The following is a 16,951-nucleotide window of genomic DNA, read 5'->3' as shown; positions in this document are numbered from 1 at the left end:
GCTGAGTGGAAATCAAAGTAAATGGATTTGGACTGGGAGTGGGTGCTGCTCTCCATAGCCCACTTTCTGACTCAGCCATTAATAGAGGAGAAGAGTTACTTGAGGTAAAGAGCCCTTCATATCATTATTACCGGTGTCTTTATGCCAAGGAATATAATGCAAATAGTGGAGAACATACTGGAGAGCAGTAGGAATGCATATGTAACAGTAAACAACAGTAGCGCTTGTTCTTTTATGCAATATTACTTATTCTTTCTGTGGGATTATGGTGAACTTTGCTCTTTCAGTGCTGGCTGATTTGCAGTAGGACATTCCCTTTGCTCAGGCACTGTCAGTGAGACTATCATAAAGAGAAGCTATATGATGATTACCTGTAGTACAGAAGTGAAAACTAGTCAAGTTCTGTACATCACCTCAGGGCAGGATTTGAGTTTTGAATAACCTTTCCATCATACAGCTCTCAGCACTGTGCATAAACCAAATTAGAATCATACCTGAAGGATATTTCTGCCTCAGCCTACTACACCTATTAAAATGTCTAGGGTCTAAAGTTCTGCTCTTAATTTGACCAGTTTGACCACAGCAGGAAAATAATCCTGCAGAAACAGGACATGTGAATTATTATGTGGATAATAATGAATGGACATTTTTCTAGGGGTTGTGTAACGACATTCGTCTTCCTCTGACGAGGAGTATGAGAGATCGAACCAATGCTCAGCGTGGTATGTGTTCATGATGTTTTATTTACTGAACACTGAAATGCAAAATAACAACGTGAATAAACAAAAAAAAACGAAACAGTCCTGTAAGGTGCAAAAAACACTAAACAGAAAATAATCACCCACAAAACACAGGTGGGAAAAGGCTACCTAAGTATGATTCTCAATCAGAGACAACGAACGACACCTGCCTCTGATTGAGAACCATACTAGGCCAAATACATAAACACAACATAGAAAAAAGAACATAGACTACCCACCACAACTCACGCCCTGACCAAACTAAAACAAAGACATAACAAAGGAACTAAGGTCAGAACGTGACAGCTTGATACATTTTCAGTTAGGATAAATCCAGACTGACAATTTAATGTGGCAATTACAAACTTTCAAAGCATTCTACACCTCAAAAACACTACAATTCGCATTTCCTAATGCGTGATCAAATGAAGATAACTAAATGCCTTCTATGCTCTCTTCGAGGCAAGCAACACTGAACCATGCGTGAGAGCACAAGCTGTTCCAGACGTGCAATCACGCTCTCCGGAGCTGATGTGACCAAGACCTTTAAACAGGTTAACCTTCAACAGACGGATTACCAGGAAGCGTACTCAGAGCATGCGCTGACCAGTTGGCAGTGTCTTCACTGACATTTCATTTTTAACCACTCCCTGACCCAATCTGTATTACCTACATATTTCAAGCAGACCACCATAGTCCCTGTGTCCAAGAACGCCAAGGTAACATTTCTGAATGACTATCGCACTCACATCTGTTGCAATGAAAGGCTTTGAAAGGCTGGTCATGGCTCACATCAACACCATCATCCCAGAAACAATTATCCCAGACACAACTCCAATTCACATACCGCCCAAACAGATCCACAGATGACAAAATCTCTATTGCATTCCACACTGCTCTTTCCCATTCGGACAAAAGGAACACCTACGTAAGAACGCTTTTCATCGACAACAGTAAAGCGTTCAACACCAGTGCCCTCCAAGTTCATCACTAAGCTTAGGACTGAACACCTCCCTCTGCAACGTGATCCTGGATTTCCTGACGGAACACCTCCAGGTGGTGAGGGTGGGCAACAATGCCTCCGCCACGCTGGCCCTCAACACGGGGGCCCCTCAGGGGTGCATAGTTAGTCCCCTCCTGTACCCCCTGTTCACCCACGACTGCATAGCTGTACACGACTCCAACACCATAATTAAGTTTGTTGAGCACACGACGGTGGTAGGCCTGATCACCGACGATGATGAAACAGCCTATAGGGAGCAGGTCAGAGACCTCCCTCAACTTAAGCAAGACAAAGGAGCTGATGGTGGACTACAGGAAAAGGGAGGGCAGAGCACACACACACCCATTTACATCTACAGGGCTGTAGTGGAGCGGGTTGAGAGCTTTGTGTTCCTTTGTGTCACATCACTAAGGATCTGTCATGGTCCTAACACACCAACACAGTTGTGAAGAGGGCACGACAACGCCTCTTCCCCCTCAGGAGGCTGAAAATATTTGGCATGGGTCCTCAAAAATATCTCCTGCTGCACCATTGAAAGCATCTTGACTGGCTGCATCATCGCCTGGTATGGCAACTGCTTGGCATCCGACAGCAAGGTGCTAAAGAGGGTAGTGCTTACAGCCCAGTACATCAGTAAGGCCGAGCGCTCTGCCATCCAGGACCTCTATACCAGGCAGTGTCAGAGGAAGCCCTAAAAATGGTCAAAGACTCCAGCCATAGACTGTTCTTTCTGCTACCACACAGCATGCGGTACAGATGAACCAAGTCTGGAACCAACAGGACCATGAACAGCTTTTATCCCCAAGCCATAAGAGTGTCACATACTTACATACCAGTCAAACGTTTGGACACACCTACTCATTACAGGGGTATTCTATATTTTTCTATATTTTTACTATTTTCTACATTATAGAGCAATAGTGAAGACATCAAAACTATGTAATAACACATATGGAATCATCTAGTAACCAAAAAGGTGTTACACAAATCAAATTATATTTTATATTTGAGATTCTTCAATTTGCCTTTGCACACTCTTGGCATTCTCTCAACCAGCTTCATGAGGTATTCACCTGGAATGTATTTCAATTAACAGGTGTGCCTTGTCAAAAGTTAATTGGTGGAATTTCTTTCCTTCTTAATTAGTTTGATCCAATCAGTTGTGTTGTGACAAGGTAGGGTTGGTATACAGAAGATATCCCTATTCGGTAAAAGACCAAGTCCATATTACAGCATATTACAGCAAGAACAGCTCATATAAGAAAATAGAGGGCACGTTACTTCATTACTTTAAGACATGAAGGTCAGTCAATCCGTAAAATGTCAAGAATTTGAAAAACCAACCAAGCGCTATGATGAAACTGGCTCTCATGAGGACCGCCACAGGAAAGGAAGACCCAGAGTTACCTCTGCTGCAGAGGATAGATTAATTAGAGTTAACGGCATCTCAGATTGCAGCCCAAATAAATGCTTCACAGAGTTCAAGTAATAGACACATCTCAACATCAACTGTTCAGATGAGACTGCGTGAATCAGGCCTTCATGGTCAAATTTCTGCAAAGAAACTACTACTAAAGGACACCAATAATAAGAATAGACTCGCTTGAGCCAAGAATCATGAGCAATGGACATTAGACCGGTGGACATCTGTCCTTTGGTCTGATGAGTCCAAATTTGAGATTTTTGGTTCCAACCGCCGAGTCTTTGTGAGACAGTGTAGGTGAACAGATGTTCTCCGCATGTGTGGTTCCAACGTGAAGCATGGGGGAGGAGGTGTGATGGTGTGGGGGCTCTTTGCTGGTGACACTGTTAGTGATTTATTTAGAATTCAAGGCACACTGAACCAGCAAGGCTACAACAGCATTCTGCAGTGATATGCTATCCCATCTGGTTTGTGCTTAGTGGTACTATCAATTGTGTTTCAACAGGACAATAACCCAAAGCTCACCTCCAGGGTGTGTAAGGGCTATTTGACCAATAGGAGAGTGATGGAGGGCTGCATCAGTTGACCTGTCCTCCACAATCACCCGACCTCAACCAAATTGAGATGGTTTGGGATGAGTTGGACTGCAGAGTGAAGGCAAAGAACCAACAAGTGCTCAGCATATGTGGGAACTCCTTTAAGACTGTTGGAAAAGCATTCCAGGTGAAGCTGGTCATCAAGGCAATGGGTGGCTACTTTGAAGAATCTAATATCTAAAATATATCTTGTTTGTTCAACACGTTTTTGGTTAATACATGATTCCATATGTGTTATTTCATAGGTTTGATGTCTTCACTATTATTCTGTATAAAATTGTCCAAATAAAGAAACACCATTGAATGAGTAGGTTTTCTCCAAACTTTTGACTGGTACTGTATGTAGTTAAATAGTTAACCAAATAGCTACCTGGACTATGTGAATTGAGCCTTTTTGCACTAACTGTTTTTGACTCATCACATACGCTGCTGCTACTGTTATATGTGCACATCTACCTAAAATACCTTCTACCCCTGCACATCAACTCGGCACTGGTACCCCTTGTAGATAACCAAGTTATCGTTACTCATTGTGTATCTATTATTACTTTCATTATCACGTATTATTACTTTGCTATTATTTGTTTATTTTCTTTCTCTCTGCCTTGTAAGTAAGCATTTCACTGTTAGTCATCATCTGTTGTTTACAAAGCATGTGACGAATACAATTTGATTTGAAGATGGCTTCCTTTTGCCATCCTTTAATTTAACAACATACAGCTAAATGCATTTAGTCCCAAGCCCCATTATAATGCATGCTGTGTTAGCTTTACACTATGATATTGTCTCAATATATATCAACATATATTTAACACAGTGTGCTGATTTATTAATTATTCAGTGTTACAAACAGTTTACAACTTCTGAAAACAGTGCAATGCACTTGGAATAAAAAATAATTAATAATAATAATAATAATACTGTAATAGCCTTGGTGTCCCATTTGATATCTATACCATTTAGCTTCATATCATGTAAATGTGTCATGTAAATCCAGAGTACAGAGTTCAAAGTTCAGTATCATATTCCTAATGTGTTGTGGTGCAAACAAGTGAGTCCAACTTTGTGTGATAAAATATGTCATAGGCATCCTGTTGTGGCTATTACATATTTCTTGCATCCAAATGGCAGCTGTGTGGCGAATACAAGGTAAGAAAGACACAGTGTATCAATACTGCATGTCACATAAAGGCCAAATCCATTTCTCCTGTCCCCTGGGCCATCTTTGTTGGCCAAAAAGCCCTCCTTTTTATTTAAAGGGGCGGGACTTCTGCTCAAAGAGTTACATAGTCAGTACATAAATATCCCTGTAACTCAGGACAACCAAAGGCTTATCTCTTTCGATGTTTGTTGTGTTTCACCATCTTCTTCCTCATCAGGATCATCTCGTAGAGTTTCTCTAGGCCTGGTTGTAAGCCCTGTCCATCCATGGCGCTGCAGCTCTGTACATGGTGCAGTGTGGAGGCATTCAGTTCATGGACAGCCAGGGCCTTCTCCACCTCATTCACAGACAGAGCCGAGGCCAGGTCCTGCTTGTTGGCCAGCACCAGGACGGGCACCCCTTGGTTCTCCGAGGTACGGGTGATCTTGTGAAGCTCCACCTTGGCCTCCTCCATACGTTCGGTCTCGGTGGAGTCCACCACGAACACCATGCCATCGGTCCGCCTCGTGTACGACTTCCAGAGGGGCCGTAGCTTCTCCTGGCCCCCTACGTCCCAGACCTGGAAGGTGATGGCCCGCGAGCTGCCCACCGCTACCTTGATCTTCTCCGTGTTAAAGCCCTTGGTCGGGATGGTCTTGACAAACTCCTTGAGTTTCAGTCTGTAGAGCAGAGAGGTTTTGCCAGCCGCATCCAGGCCAATCACCACAACGTGTAAGGACTGGAAGTTTTGCAGGAAAGGGGTGTTGGGGGCTATCTCGGTCAGCTGGTTCCCCATGGCAATGGGATGTTCTCACCTCTTTATGTGAGGTGGCAAATTCTGGTTAATCCTTTCTAATAGGTTGGCATTGGCACCTTCTTCAAAGGTGAAGGTGGCAGACTGGATGGCCGCAGGACTGTGGACCTTATCAAAACACAAACACAAAAATGAGTTACTATTTAAAGACTAGACAATGAGATTGACAGGTATCACAACAATTGATGTGCGATTACACAATAATAAACAACGACACAGACAGGAAATGTCATTAGACACTGTAATACAACACATTAATGATTGCTTCTATGGTTAGTTGATATGTTTGCAAATAATGGGACTGATCGATGACTAATGCAATTGTTATTCAATTGAATTGCAACTAGCCAAGCAACAATTGACACCAATTGGTTATCCTTTGTTGGAATAAAACCACAACCATAACAGCCATAGCCCAAGACAAGGTCAATTTTATTGTTGGTCATAGGAAATGTCCAGACAGCACAATTTCATTCTGAATTGAACATGATAAATTATGGTTTGGGTTTAAAATTGTAAGGAGCGGTAGGGCTGACAACATTTAATTGGTGGCTGGTTGTTATAGTTGTATTTTTTGCTACTATTCTAATCCTCATAATACAGTCAAATCCCAATGGCTCTCTTGGGGCACATTGCTTACAAGTTTAATTTGAATGAGGGAATATCTATGCATTTGCACACTGAATGCAGTTAATGCTGGGATATGATTGCGATTATAATCCAATTTTTTTATGAGGCTTTGGTTTCTAAAGAGAAACACACAACTTCAATAAACACAACCCATATTTTCTCCATAGGCTTCCATCCCAACTCTTTAATTGTGAGAACATCAGATTGAAGAAAATAGCCTGACTGTAATTCTGGCACCAATCTGAGGAATGAAATATGTGATAAAACTGCAGATTTGCCTTCTATGAGTGAGACATTTTATTGGAATGAAACCGCTCTCACCAACCATGTGCATAGCATTACAACTCAGACGGCATTGCAGTAAGATACCCTATCTCTATCTGTACAAAATCGTATAATAAATAACCTGATAAAAACTATTGTCAAATATATTTACCTTCTAGACCTCTTGAATGTACAAATATGGCATAATCCTAGCGCAGCGACCACATCCATATATTCATACATCCAAATATAGTTTATCTCTGCGCGCTCATATCTGTCCGTCTGCTCCCTGCACTGGTGGAGCAATAACCAGTGGAGTGGAATAGCGCGCACAACTGCTAGAACGACAACCCGAGGTGACGTCACTCAATAATATATTCCGCTGCTGAGTGTATGGACCATAGAGATCCTATAAATGTGTCTATTTCCTAATTCTATGGTATGGACAGACTTTGGCGCCACCTTGTGTCAAACATAACCACTACCCACACACTGGGTAAGAATGGGATGGAATTCATTGAACAAAACAGTTTTGTTTTATCTTGCATTGTCATTATCATGTCATGATGCCACAACCAGAAGCACAGTCAGATCTGTCTTCAGTAAGGGCAGTTGATGTTGTCCTGTTGTTGCTGTCTGGAGAGCTCATTGGCAAGTGCATTTTTGTCTATTTAGGAAAGTAATAAATTACAATTTATGTTTTAGTATAAACATAATCAATGCAGTTTGTGAATTGATCTTATGTATTATTGCGCAAACAGTTATTCAATTATATTCAACTCGATTCTGTGATTAGATGTAGCTAGTCGGTGCATGCAGTTTTTATGCCTCTTCAAAGGATTGCATCATAGGGGGGCGCGTTCGAGTGGATCACTTTTGTGAAGTTCACGGCCTTTCAAAGTGTATTACATTACTAGGATAAAAATTGCCTGACTTGCACCTACATGTTGACTGCATGAACTTTACAAAGTTCTTGTGATCAAAGGTCATTAAGTATTTTTACCATAAAAACTATGAATGGAAACGTGGTTACTGGCAACACTTCTGCCATGTTGCACTGAGCCTTGCTGTTGGAAAACCACATCAGTAACTAGGTTTGCGTTCAGTTGGCGACAGATGTTTATGTGAATATTCGAAAATCTGCATAAAAACAGTATGTGCATTTTCCTACCAGAGATGTGTTTCCATCAAATTGATTTGTTGCAGATAAAAGGCTGTGCATGATGACGTGGCGCACATAAACATTACTTTTGCAGTAAAATGTCAATGTAACAGATAAAAAAAGTTAAAAATTAAAATTAAAGTTAAATGGGTTACCTCCGCCATTTCTCACATAATTAATTTTACAGGCGCAAACTGATCCCACCATGTTAAAGGAACAAATTATCTGTATGTCAATGTAACAGATAAAAAAAGTTAAAAATTAAAATTAAAGTTAAATGGGTTACCTCCGCCATTTCTCACATAATTAATTTTACAGGCGCAAACTGATCCCACCATGTTAAAGGAACAAATTATCTGTAGGCATTGCCCATAGCTTCTACATCATTTGAACCAACGTGGAGTTTAATTGAGGTCTGTGTCCAGTGGGTAGTGTCCGACTTTTGACAGTCGGTTACATTCGCCTTACCACTCAAACGAGCCCAGGTTTTTGAGTGCTCATCAATCAGGGTAATTACAATGCGCAGATTACGCTATGTGGTCCAATACTGTAAACGTCCTCCTTCTTCACAGCGTGGGAAGCACGGCGCAGGCAGAACGCCGCGTGACTATCACTCATAAGGCAGGGAGGGCCATTGTTCCTATAATTAGCGATGACATTAAAGTTGGAGACATATAGGACAGTAGGACATTGTTGATACCGTAGCTATTTCAGTCAAGGTCACAATGTTTTTCCAGTGGTAGACTAAATCACAGAGCCTTAGCAATGTGTAAAAGAGATGATTTCTCTCTTGGATGTGAAGTGACCTGCTCTGATGATAGAGAGCCAGCCTGAGGCGCCAAACATGCCAGTCCTACCCATTGTGCTGGATGTGCCGCTGGGTTAAGGTATTCTCATCCCTTGCTAGAGGTTATACATGTCTATGCAATTAACTGAATCTAACTTCTTTATAACCCTCTCTCTATATGCTTTTCTCTTTATAGCAGGTGAAACTGTGCACTGCACGTGTGCACACTAACAGACAGCTACAGTGCCCAGATTGACATAGATAGTGAGTTCCGTTCTTGCATCACACACTGTTGAGTTATGGGGACAACCTTAGCCAAACATGTCCATTCTACCATAGGACCTCTAGTTACCAGGGGCGCAGCGTTCATGGTTTCAATCTAAGAAATTGAGAGTAGAATATGGCCTATTTATGTTACTAATCATGTTGTGACGATTGACAGGGAAATTCAATAATATTCTAGAAACTTGATTTAACCTCAAATTGGGATTCTTTCTAAAAGGACAAAAACCCGAAACTCTGCATTGATGACATCAGATTCATGAAGATTGTTGTTTGATGTGTTTCAGTCCATCCAGTACTCACAGCAGTGGTTGCTAGGGACAGCGTGACAGCACCACCTTATTTTTAGAGGCTCTCAATGGCAACAATAACCGCTCCTACAGTACATCAACGTATGTAGCTGTAACCATCATGCACTGGGACATGCACCCCCCCCCCCCCATGTCAGTGTCTTCAAAGAAATACTTTAAAAAGCGGTAAAGGTGCTAGGTATTTCCGCCAAGTCCCTCAAAAGTTCCAAGTGTGCAAATAGTCCGAGTCCACACCCTGTCCAGGAAAGTTGTCACTTCACTGCACCATTCGTCTCACAGTCAAATCATGGCAACACTTAGGAAATGTTATTTACCTTGTTATATACTGTAAGGTTAATGGAGGTTAGTGGAATTACAAGCCAATTGCATACTGAATATCAATGCAGTAAACTTTAAAGTACACATAACATGTCTTGTGGAATTTAATTTGTATCCTGAATCATTATCACACATCTCATATATATGTTCTAAATCCCTACAATTATGTTAAAACAACCAGCGTGTACTTTCACAGTTCATAAAATCATTCAGAAAACTACTTTAGAAGAATTATGCACAGCAAATAATGTGGGCAGAGCAGAGGACAATACTATAATTATTAATATTGTCTACTACAATACGTATACATTTCCCTTTGATGAGTCTATCTTGTTTATAATACATATTTTCACTCTGGGAATCCCTCGTTGCCAGGCTTTCATCGTTCAAAAATCATTTGCCCGATAGGGTGGGGAATGGTGGTGTTGGCTCCACAGTCAATGTACTCAAATGTGTCTTTGGACAGCTGCTCTGAGTGAGCCAGGTAGGACACATTCATTGTCATTCTGTGAAAGACAAAGAGGGAATATTAAGGCGGACATTTTGAAATCTTCAACTGCAAGTGCCCAGTCTCCTGTTTCAAAATGTGAAAAATGGTCAAAGTTCAAACATTTGTGATTCCCGACTACCTTTTTTCGGTAATAACAAATGCAACGACTGAACATTGGGTTGGTTTATGAGCTAAAAGGAATGACTATAGTTACACTGTTACTAGTTTTTACAGCCGGATTAATCCCAAGCGGACATGAAACAAATGAGTGACATATTTTGAACACGTGGCTTGAAAAGGGGAATTCATCCACGTTTTGAAAAGGCTGAAAGCATTCCTATTTTGGCTCCCGTAGTATTAGTGTTGGGTCTTGAAAAGGGGAATTCATCCACGTTTTGAAAAGGCTGAAAGCATTCCTATTTTGGCTCCCGTAGTATTAGTGTTGGGTCTTGAAAAGGGGAATTCATCCACGTTTTGAAAAGGCTGAAAGCATTCCTATTTTGGCTCCCGTAGTATTAGTGTTGGGTCTTGAAAAACAAAATTCAGATTTTGTCTAGGTGAAAAGAAGTTGGTCAATACATGTTTACTTCGCCAAAGGTCTTCAAGGCCACTGACAAGAATAGTCAGCAAAACGACTTTGTAAATCATTCTTAGAAGTACAGGACATGTATGTTTGAGTGTCTGGGCAGTTCTAGTCGAGATGTGCTACATGACCAAAAGTATGTGGACACCTGCTCATCAAACATCTCATTGCAAAATCATGGGCATTAAAATGGAGTCGTCCCCCCCTTTCTTGCTATAACAGCCTCCACTCTTCTGGGAAGGCTTTCCACTAGATGTTGGAACATTTCTGTGGGGACTTACATCCTTTCAGCCACAAGAGCATTATTGAGGCAGGGAACTGATGTTGGGCAATTAGGCCTGGATCGCAGTCGGCGTTCCAATTCATCCCACAGGTGTTTGATGGAGTTCAGGTCAGGGCTCTGTGCAGGCCAGTCAAGTTCTTCCACACCGATCTCGACAAACCATTTCTGAATGTACCTCGCTTTGTGCACGGGGGCATTGTAATGCTGAAACAGGAAAGGGCCTTCCTCAAACTGTTGCCACAAAGTTGGAAGCACAGAATTGTCTAGAATGTCATTGTATGCTGTAGCGCTAAGATTTCCCTTCACTGGAACTAATGGGCCTAGCCCGAACCATGAAAAACAGCCCCAGACCATTATTTTTCTTCCACCAAACTTTACAGTTGGCACTATGCATTCAGGCAGGTTGCTTTCTCCTGGCATCCGTCGGACTGTCAGAGGGTGAAGCGTGATTCATCACTCCAGAGAACATTTCCACTGCTCCAGAGTCCAATGGCGGCGAGCTTTACACCACTCCAGCCGACGCTTGGCATTGTGCATAGTGATCTTAGCCATGTGTGCGGCTGCTCGGCCACGGAAACCCATTTCATGAAGTTCCCGGCGAACAGTTCTTGTGCGGACGTTGCTTCCAGAGGCAGTTTGGAACTTGTAGTAAGTGTTGCAACCGAGGACAGACCATTTTTACCCGGTACGTGCTTCAGCACTCGACAGTCCCGATCTGTGAGCTTGTGTGGCATACCACTTTGAGGCTGAGCCGTTGTTGCTCCTAGATGTTTCCACTTCACAATAACAGCACTTAGCAGGGCAGAAATTTGACTAACTGGAATGCTGGCATCCTATGACGGTGCCACGTTGAAAGTCACTGAGTACTTCAGTAAAGCCACTCTACTGCCAATGTTTGTCAATGAAGATCGCACGGCTGTGTGCTCAATTTTATACACCTGTCAGTAACGGGTGTGGCTGAAATAGCCGAATCCACTAATTTGAAGGGGTGTCCACATTCTTGTGTATATATTGTAATGAAACAGGCAGGGAGCAGGTCTCGAACCCTCAACCTTCTAGCCCAAAGTCCGGCGCGCTATCAACTGTGCCCAAAAGCATGCTCAAGCGGCATAGTCGATATCCTCGCTTATAAATCCAGGATCGTTACACTATAGTGTATGTTGAAATAGGAAGTCAATGGGGCATACTATAGACAAGCACTGAAGCTAGGCATGCTACAGCCTAGTAGTCAGATGCTGAAGTGTCTTGAAGTGTATGTAGTGAGACGGATGTGTTTATAGTTGGTCCTTTAATTAACATATCTTAAAATAAAAAAGTGTGATACCCACTGCAAAAGTAAGAACAAGGTGTGAATCCTTATGGAGGTTGACTTGCAGTAATTACTGAAACAGAAGAGTTACGAAGACATTTATTAGCATTAAAGTATTCAGACCCCTTGACTTTTTCCACATTTTTTGCAAACATTTCTAAAAACATGTTTTTTAGCTTTGTAACGTAACAAAATGTGAAAAAATGTAAGGGGTCTGAATAGTTTCCGAATGCACTGTAAGTCCTAGCCAAGAGTAGTTAATGTACCATAATGTACACAGATAATACTATATTTCCATCCTAATTTAGAAGTAGTGATGGTAATGATATTGAACATATAAGTGATAATAAACATCATGCTTACTTCAGGCCTGGGTCCTCAATTTTTATGGGTATGACAACAGTATACTGTACGAACATAAAAAAGGAGACCGGAAAACTCAATTAGATCGGGAATTAAAGGTCAAATTGTTTCATATAGGACCTTAAAGGAAAGTGCTTTGCACGACAGTACTACAATTGTGTAACTTTACATTTTAGTCATTTAGTAGACGCTCTTATCCAGAGCGACTTACAGGAGCAAATAGGGTTAAGTGCCTTACTCTAGGGCACATCGGCAGATTTTTCACCTTGACGGCTTGGGATTCAAACCAGCAACCTCTCAATTACTGGCCCAACGCTTTTAACCGCTAGGCTACTTGATCCATTACGATTTATATTAAAACAGTATCAAACTCACCAATTTCTCTGAACGTGATTTGACCGAGGTCATATTAGATATCTTGATTCTGCCCATCACCGTTTCATCGATCAGGACTTGCATATCAAAGTCCAAGACTTCCATCTCCGCAAAATTGTCATTGGTGAAGTTGAAAACATTCTAGAAGAGGAAACGCACAGTTTGATCACACTGACCTCATGCAATAGGCCAAACGATGAGCGATCAATCACCTGTTGTCTTTGATGTCTACGGGAGTGTGGCATGTATACTTACGGTGACTTGCATTTCAACTTTGTCTGGGGTGAAGAAGACCAGTACTGATTGGACGGTGACAGGGGATAGTGAGATACTCCGTGGGAAGAGGAAGAAGAGGATCAGAAAGCAGATCAGGAGACACAGCACCACCGAGATACACACGTATAGTTTCCTGGAAAATTTGAGTTAACAACTATGAAGCGAAATATTATATTTTGATTAAATTCACAAAGAATCTTACTGTATACAGTGTCACGTATGGGTAAAACACATCACACAGTCACTCACGCACTCAAACACACACAATCAGATGCACAAAAACAGACACACACACACACACACACTTACGTGCGGCTGGGCCTCAGTCTTTTGTCTGAACATGAGATGACTGCCACTAGCTGATCATGTTCTATACAGAGAACAGTAAGAAGGGTTACTATTTCACAGTTAGAGATATGGCTCTATTGGTATGTCAGCCTTCCTGCACACAACACACAACATCACTTCTCTTAAATCAAGTGTGGGTTATCAATAGTTTAAGGAATACACTTCCCGAATCCCATCAGCAAGTCTTAGAATACCAACATGGAAATAGCCACATTATTGAAATGTAAGTTAATCACAGGAACAACTAAGTAGTCAGTCTGGCAGAAGTGGGCCACCTACTTCTTGGAATACGCCCTATTCCCCGACAAGTCGGGCAGTTATCTCCTACATTGCCTATGCTGTCCCCGATGGCTCCATATAGTTGGGAGTGGGACCGAAATCTTCTCTTCTCTGGATCTTGTTCCTGAGGCACGATGGCCTCTGTGCCCTCCTTGGAGGCACTGGGGTGTCCGACAGTGACCATGGTCTGAAACACCGTCCTATCTGCTGGGAGAAAAGAAAACACAACCCCTTCTGCTGTTAAAAAGGGGGCATCAGCCATGCATTCTCTCACATGAACAAGTAGGACTGATATTGTCTAAAGCTATATTGCTCTTTCTATAAAGCACCTTGGTGTTGGACCTCTTTGTGAAACCTGAAAGAATATTGATTTGCTCTTTATAGTGCAACACTATAAACCTTCAACCGGCCTCTATAAAATAATGTCCCTGCATTTGAAACACACGAGGAGAGAAAGACATAGGAGGAGGCTAAAGTCCTCAACATTGCTCTAAAGACAAGACCGTAGCATCACTGTCTCTTATCTCGGACTGATTGCACGTCTATGATTGCCTGCTGCTAGATTAGATAAAGCGATACCTTATTTTTAATACGTTCTGTTAGATGAGATGTTTAGATGAATGAGCTTTTTTTTGCCACAATATCGCTAAGGGTGTAGGCCATTGTAATTGAATGTAACACTTTCTCCTTTATATAGATTTGGAGTACAAACCAGTAATGCCACTTGATAACAGCATTTACGCATTGTATCTCTCATCCATACTTTACATTCCTTACATAAATGTTGTTTCAAATGACAAATCTTCATAATTTTGAAAATATATAATATAACTCTAATTAAAATGGGCTACCCGAATGAGACAATGACATACACATTAGATGGCCTATCAAGTAGTTAAGCATTGAAAACATTGACATTATTAAATGATGAATTTAAGGGAAATGACAAAGCATTAGTTCAGCTGACTGTGTGGAAAGTTGATATGCTTCTGCGCACTTACCTTATAACCTGATGTCCGTCAGATTTTCAGTGCTGCTAATTGTTATATGGTAAGTACTCACAGCCAAACATGTTTTATACCAGTCAACGATTAACGAATATTGGATTTTCTCCAACATAGTTTGTCTGGCAAAGTGACGAATTCACTTCCTACTTTAAGCATTTGAAAGGCAGACGTCGTGTCTGAATGATGTATGCTGCCACTTGGTGGTAAATTTCTGGCATTACCCACAACAACTCTTATTATATGTACCTAGATCTTGATTCTGATTATGACTTGGGCAAAGCAAAGCAATACATGGCAGTCGGTAGGCTTATGTCCAATTTCTAAAGATACTGAGTGAACATAACTCTTTTTTTCCGTGCAACCAACGGGCAGAATTTAAAGGGATAGTCCACCCAAATTACATGTTGGTTTCCTTACCCTGTAAGCAGTCTAGGGACAAGGAATGACAGCAATCCATGCTTTGGTTTTGTTTACCAGGCCACTGTTTCAAATGCTAACTTTTAAGCATTTGTGGCACAAATCCAAGTCAATTGTACCTAAACTCAGCAAAAAAAAGAAATGTCCCTTTTTCAGGATCCTGTCTTTCAAAGATAATTAGTAAAAATCCATATAACTTCACATATATTCATTGTAAAGGGTTTAAACACTGTTTCCCATGCTTGTTTGATGACCCATAAACAATTAATGAACATGAACCTGTGGAACGGTCGTTAAGACACTAACAGCTTACAGACAGTGGGCAAATAAGGTCACAGTTATGAAAACTTAGGACACTAAAGAGGCCTTTCTACTGACTCTGAAAAACACCAAAAGAAAGATGCCCAGGGTCCCTGCCAATCTGCGTGAACGTGCCTTAGGCATGCTGCAAGGAGGCATGAGGACTGCAGATGTGGCCAGGGCAATAAATTGCAATGTCCGTACTGTGAGAAGCCTAAAACAGAGCTACAGGGAGACAGGACAGACAGCTGAGCGTCCTCGCAGTGGCAGACCACGTGTAACAACAACTGCACAGGATCGGTACACCCGAACATCACACCTGCGGGACAGGTACAGGATGGCAACAACAACTGCCCGAGTTACATCAGGAACGCACAATCCCTGCATCAGTACTTAGACTTTCCGCAATAGGCTGAGAGAGGCTGGACTGAGGGCTTGTAGGCCTGTTGTAAGGCAGGTCCTCACTAGGTTGCCAGTAGGCAACATCGTCGCCTACTGGCACAAACCCACTGTCGCTGGACCAGACAGGACTGGCAAAAAGTGCTCTTCACTGACGAGTCGCAGTTTTGTCTCAGCAGGGGTGATGGTCAGATATGCGTTTATCGTCAAAGGAATGAGCGTTACACCGAGGCCTGTACTCGGGACCGATTTGGAGGTGGAGGGTCCGTCATGGTCTCGGGCGGTGGGTCACATTATCATCGTACTGAGCTTGTTGTCATTACAGGCAATCTCAACGCTGTGCGTTACAGGGAAGACATCCTCCTCCCTCATGTGTTACCCTTCATGCAAGCTCATCCTGACATGTCCCTCCAGCATGTCAATGCCACCAGCCATACTGCTCGTTCTGTGCATGATTTCCTGCAAGACAGGCATGTCAGTGTTCTGCCATGGCCAGCGAAGAGCCCGGATCTCAATCCCATTGGGACCTGTTGGATGGGAAGGGCGAGGGCTTGGGCCATTCCCCCCAGAAATGTCCAGGAACAAGCAGGTGGTGCCTTTGTGGAAGATTGGGGTAACATCTCACAGCAAGAAATGGCAAATCTGGTGCAGTCCATGAGGAGATGCACTGCAGTACTTAATGCAGCTGGTGGCCACACCAGATACTGACTGTTTTGATTTGGACCCCCCCTTTGTTCAGGGACACATTATTCCATTTCTGTTAGTCACATGTCTGTGGAACAGTTTGTCTCAGTTGTTGAATCTTGTTATGTTCATACAAATATTTACACATTAAGTTTGAGGAAATAAACACAGTTGACAGTGAGAGGACGTTTCTTTTTTTGCTGAGTTTATATTAGCATTTTCATTCATGTCCAAATCATCCTAAAGTATCTTAAAAGTATTGTGAAGTTAATGAAGATTACCTCCAGAACAACTCATTACAAAATAAATGCTGACCTGCCATTCAAACAGCCATGTTGAAAATACAACATTTCAGCCACTTAAGGAG

The 16,951-nt window shown here is 42.0% G+C and overlaps 2 protein-coding genes across 8 annotated transcripts; both read right to left on the bottom strand.

Moving 5' to 3' along the window:
* Window positions 1-4,680: 4,680 nt before the first annotated feature.
* LOC139367475 (ADP-ribosylation factor-like protein 4D) lies at window positions 4,681-6,903 on the bottom strand. The gene is made up of 2 exons (XM_071105699.1): window positions 6,784-6,903; window positions 4,681-5,825 (listed from the first exon to the last, which is right to left on the bottom strand). Exon 2 carries the CDS (start codon window positions 5,697-5,699, stop codon window positions 5,094-5,096), a length of 606 nt encoding a protein of 201 aa, XP_070961800.1. The 5' UTR covers window positions 5,700-5,825; window positions 6,784-6,903; the 3' UTR covers window positions 4,681-5,093.
* A 2,650-nt stretch (window positions 6,904-9,553) lies between these two features.
* Window positions 9,554-14,976, bottom strand: LOC139367474 (transmembrane protein 106B-like). 7 transcript variants are annotated; one of them, XM_071105691.1, is made up of 8 exons: window positions 14,779-14,976; window positions 13,778-13,984; window positions 13,460-13,520; window positions 13,130-13,283; window positions 12,875-13,015; window positions 12,500-12,543; window positions 12,156-12,209; window positions 9,554-9,977 (listed from the first exon to the last, which is right to left on the bottom strand). In XM_071105691.1, exons 2-8 carry the CDS (start codon window positions 13,959-13,961, stop codon window positions 9,851-9,853), a joined length of 765 nt encoding a protein of 254 aa, XP_070961792.1. In that variant the 5' UTR covers window positions 13,962-13,984; window positions 14,779-14,976; the 3' UTR covers window positions 9,554-9,850. The 7 variants fall into 7 exon arrangements, with proteins under 7 accessions (XP_070961792.1, XP_070961794.1, XP_070961797.1 ...); XM_071105693.1 differs by having other exon boundaries at window positions 13,778-13,981; window positions 14,779-14,934; XM_071105696.1 differs by having other exon boundaries at window positions 13,130-13,205; window positions 14,779-14,922.
* Between the last annotated feature and the right edge of the window lie 1,975 nt (window positions 14,977-16,951).

Source organism: Oncorhynchus clarkii, chromosome 16 (genome assembly GCF_045791955.1).
Source record: "Oncorhynchus clarkii lewisi isolate Uvic-CL-2024 chromosome 16, UVic_Ocla_1.0, whole genome shotgun sequence".
NCBI lineage: Eukaryota > Metazoa > Chordata > Actinopteri > Salmoniformes > Salmonidae > Oncorhynchus > Oncorhynchus clarkii.
This window is presented reverse-complemented; position numbering and strand designations above follow the sequence as displayed.

Coding starts and splice junctions, on each gene's coding strand:
- LOC139367475 (XM_071105699.1), bottom strand. CDS start 5,699: ATGGGGAACCAGCTGACCGAGATAGCCCCCAACACCCCTTTCCTGCAA.
- LOC139367474 (XM_071105691.1), bottom strand. CDS start 13,961: ATGGTCACTGTCGGACACCCCAGTGCCTCCAAGGAGGGCACAGAGGCC. Junction 13,284..13,459: donor AGACTGAGGCCCAGCCGCAC/GTAAGTGTGTGT, acceptor CAAATTTTCCAG/GAAACTATACGTGTGTATCT. Junction 13,016..13,129: donor AAGTTGAAATGCAAGTCACC/GTAAGTATACAT, acceptor TTCCTCTTCTAG/AATGTTTTCAACTTCACCAA.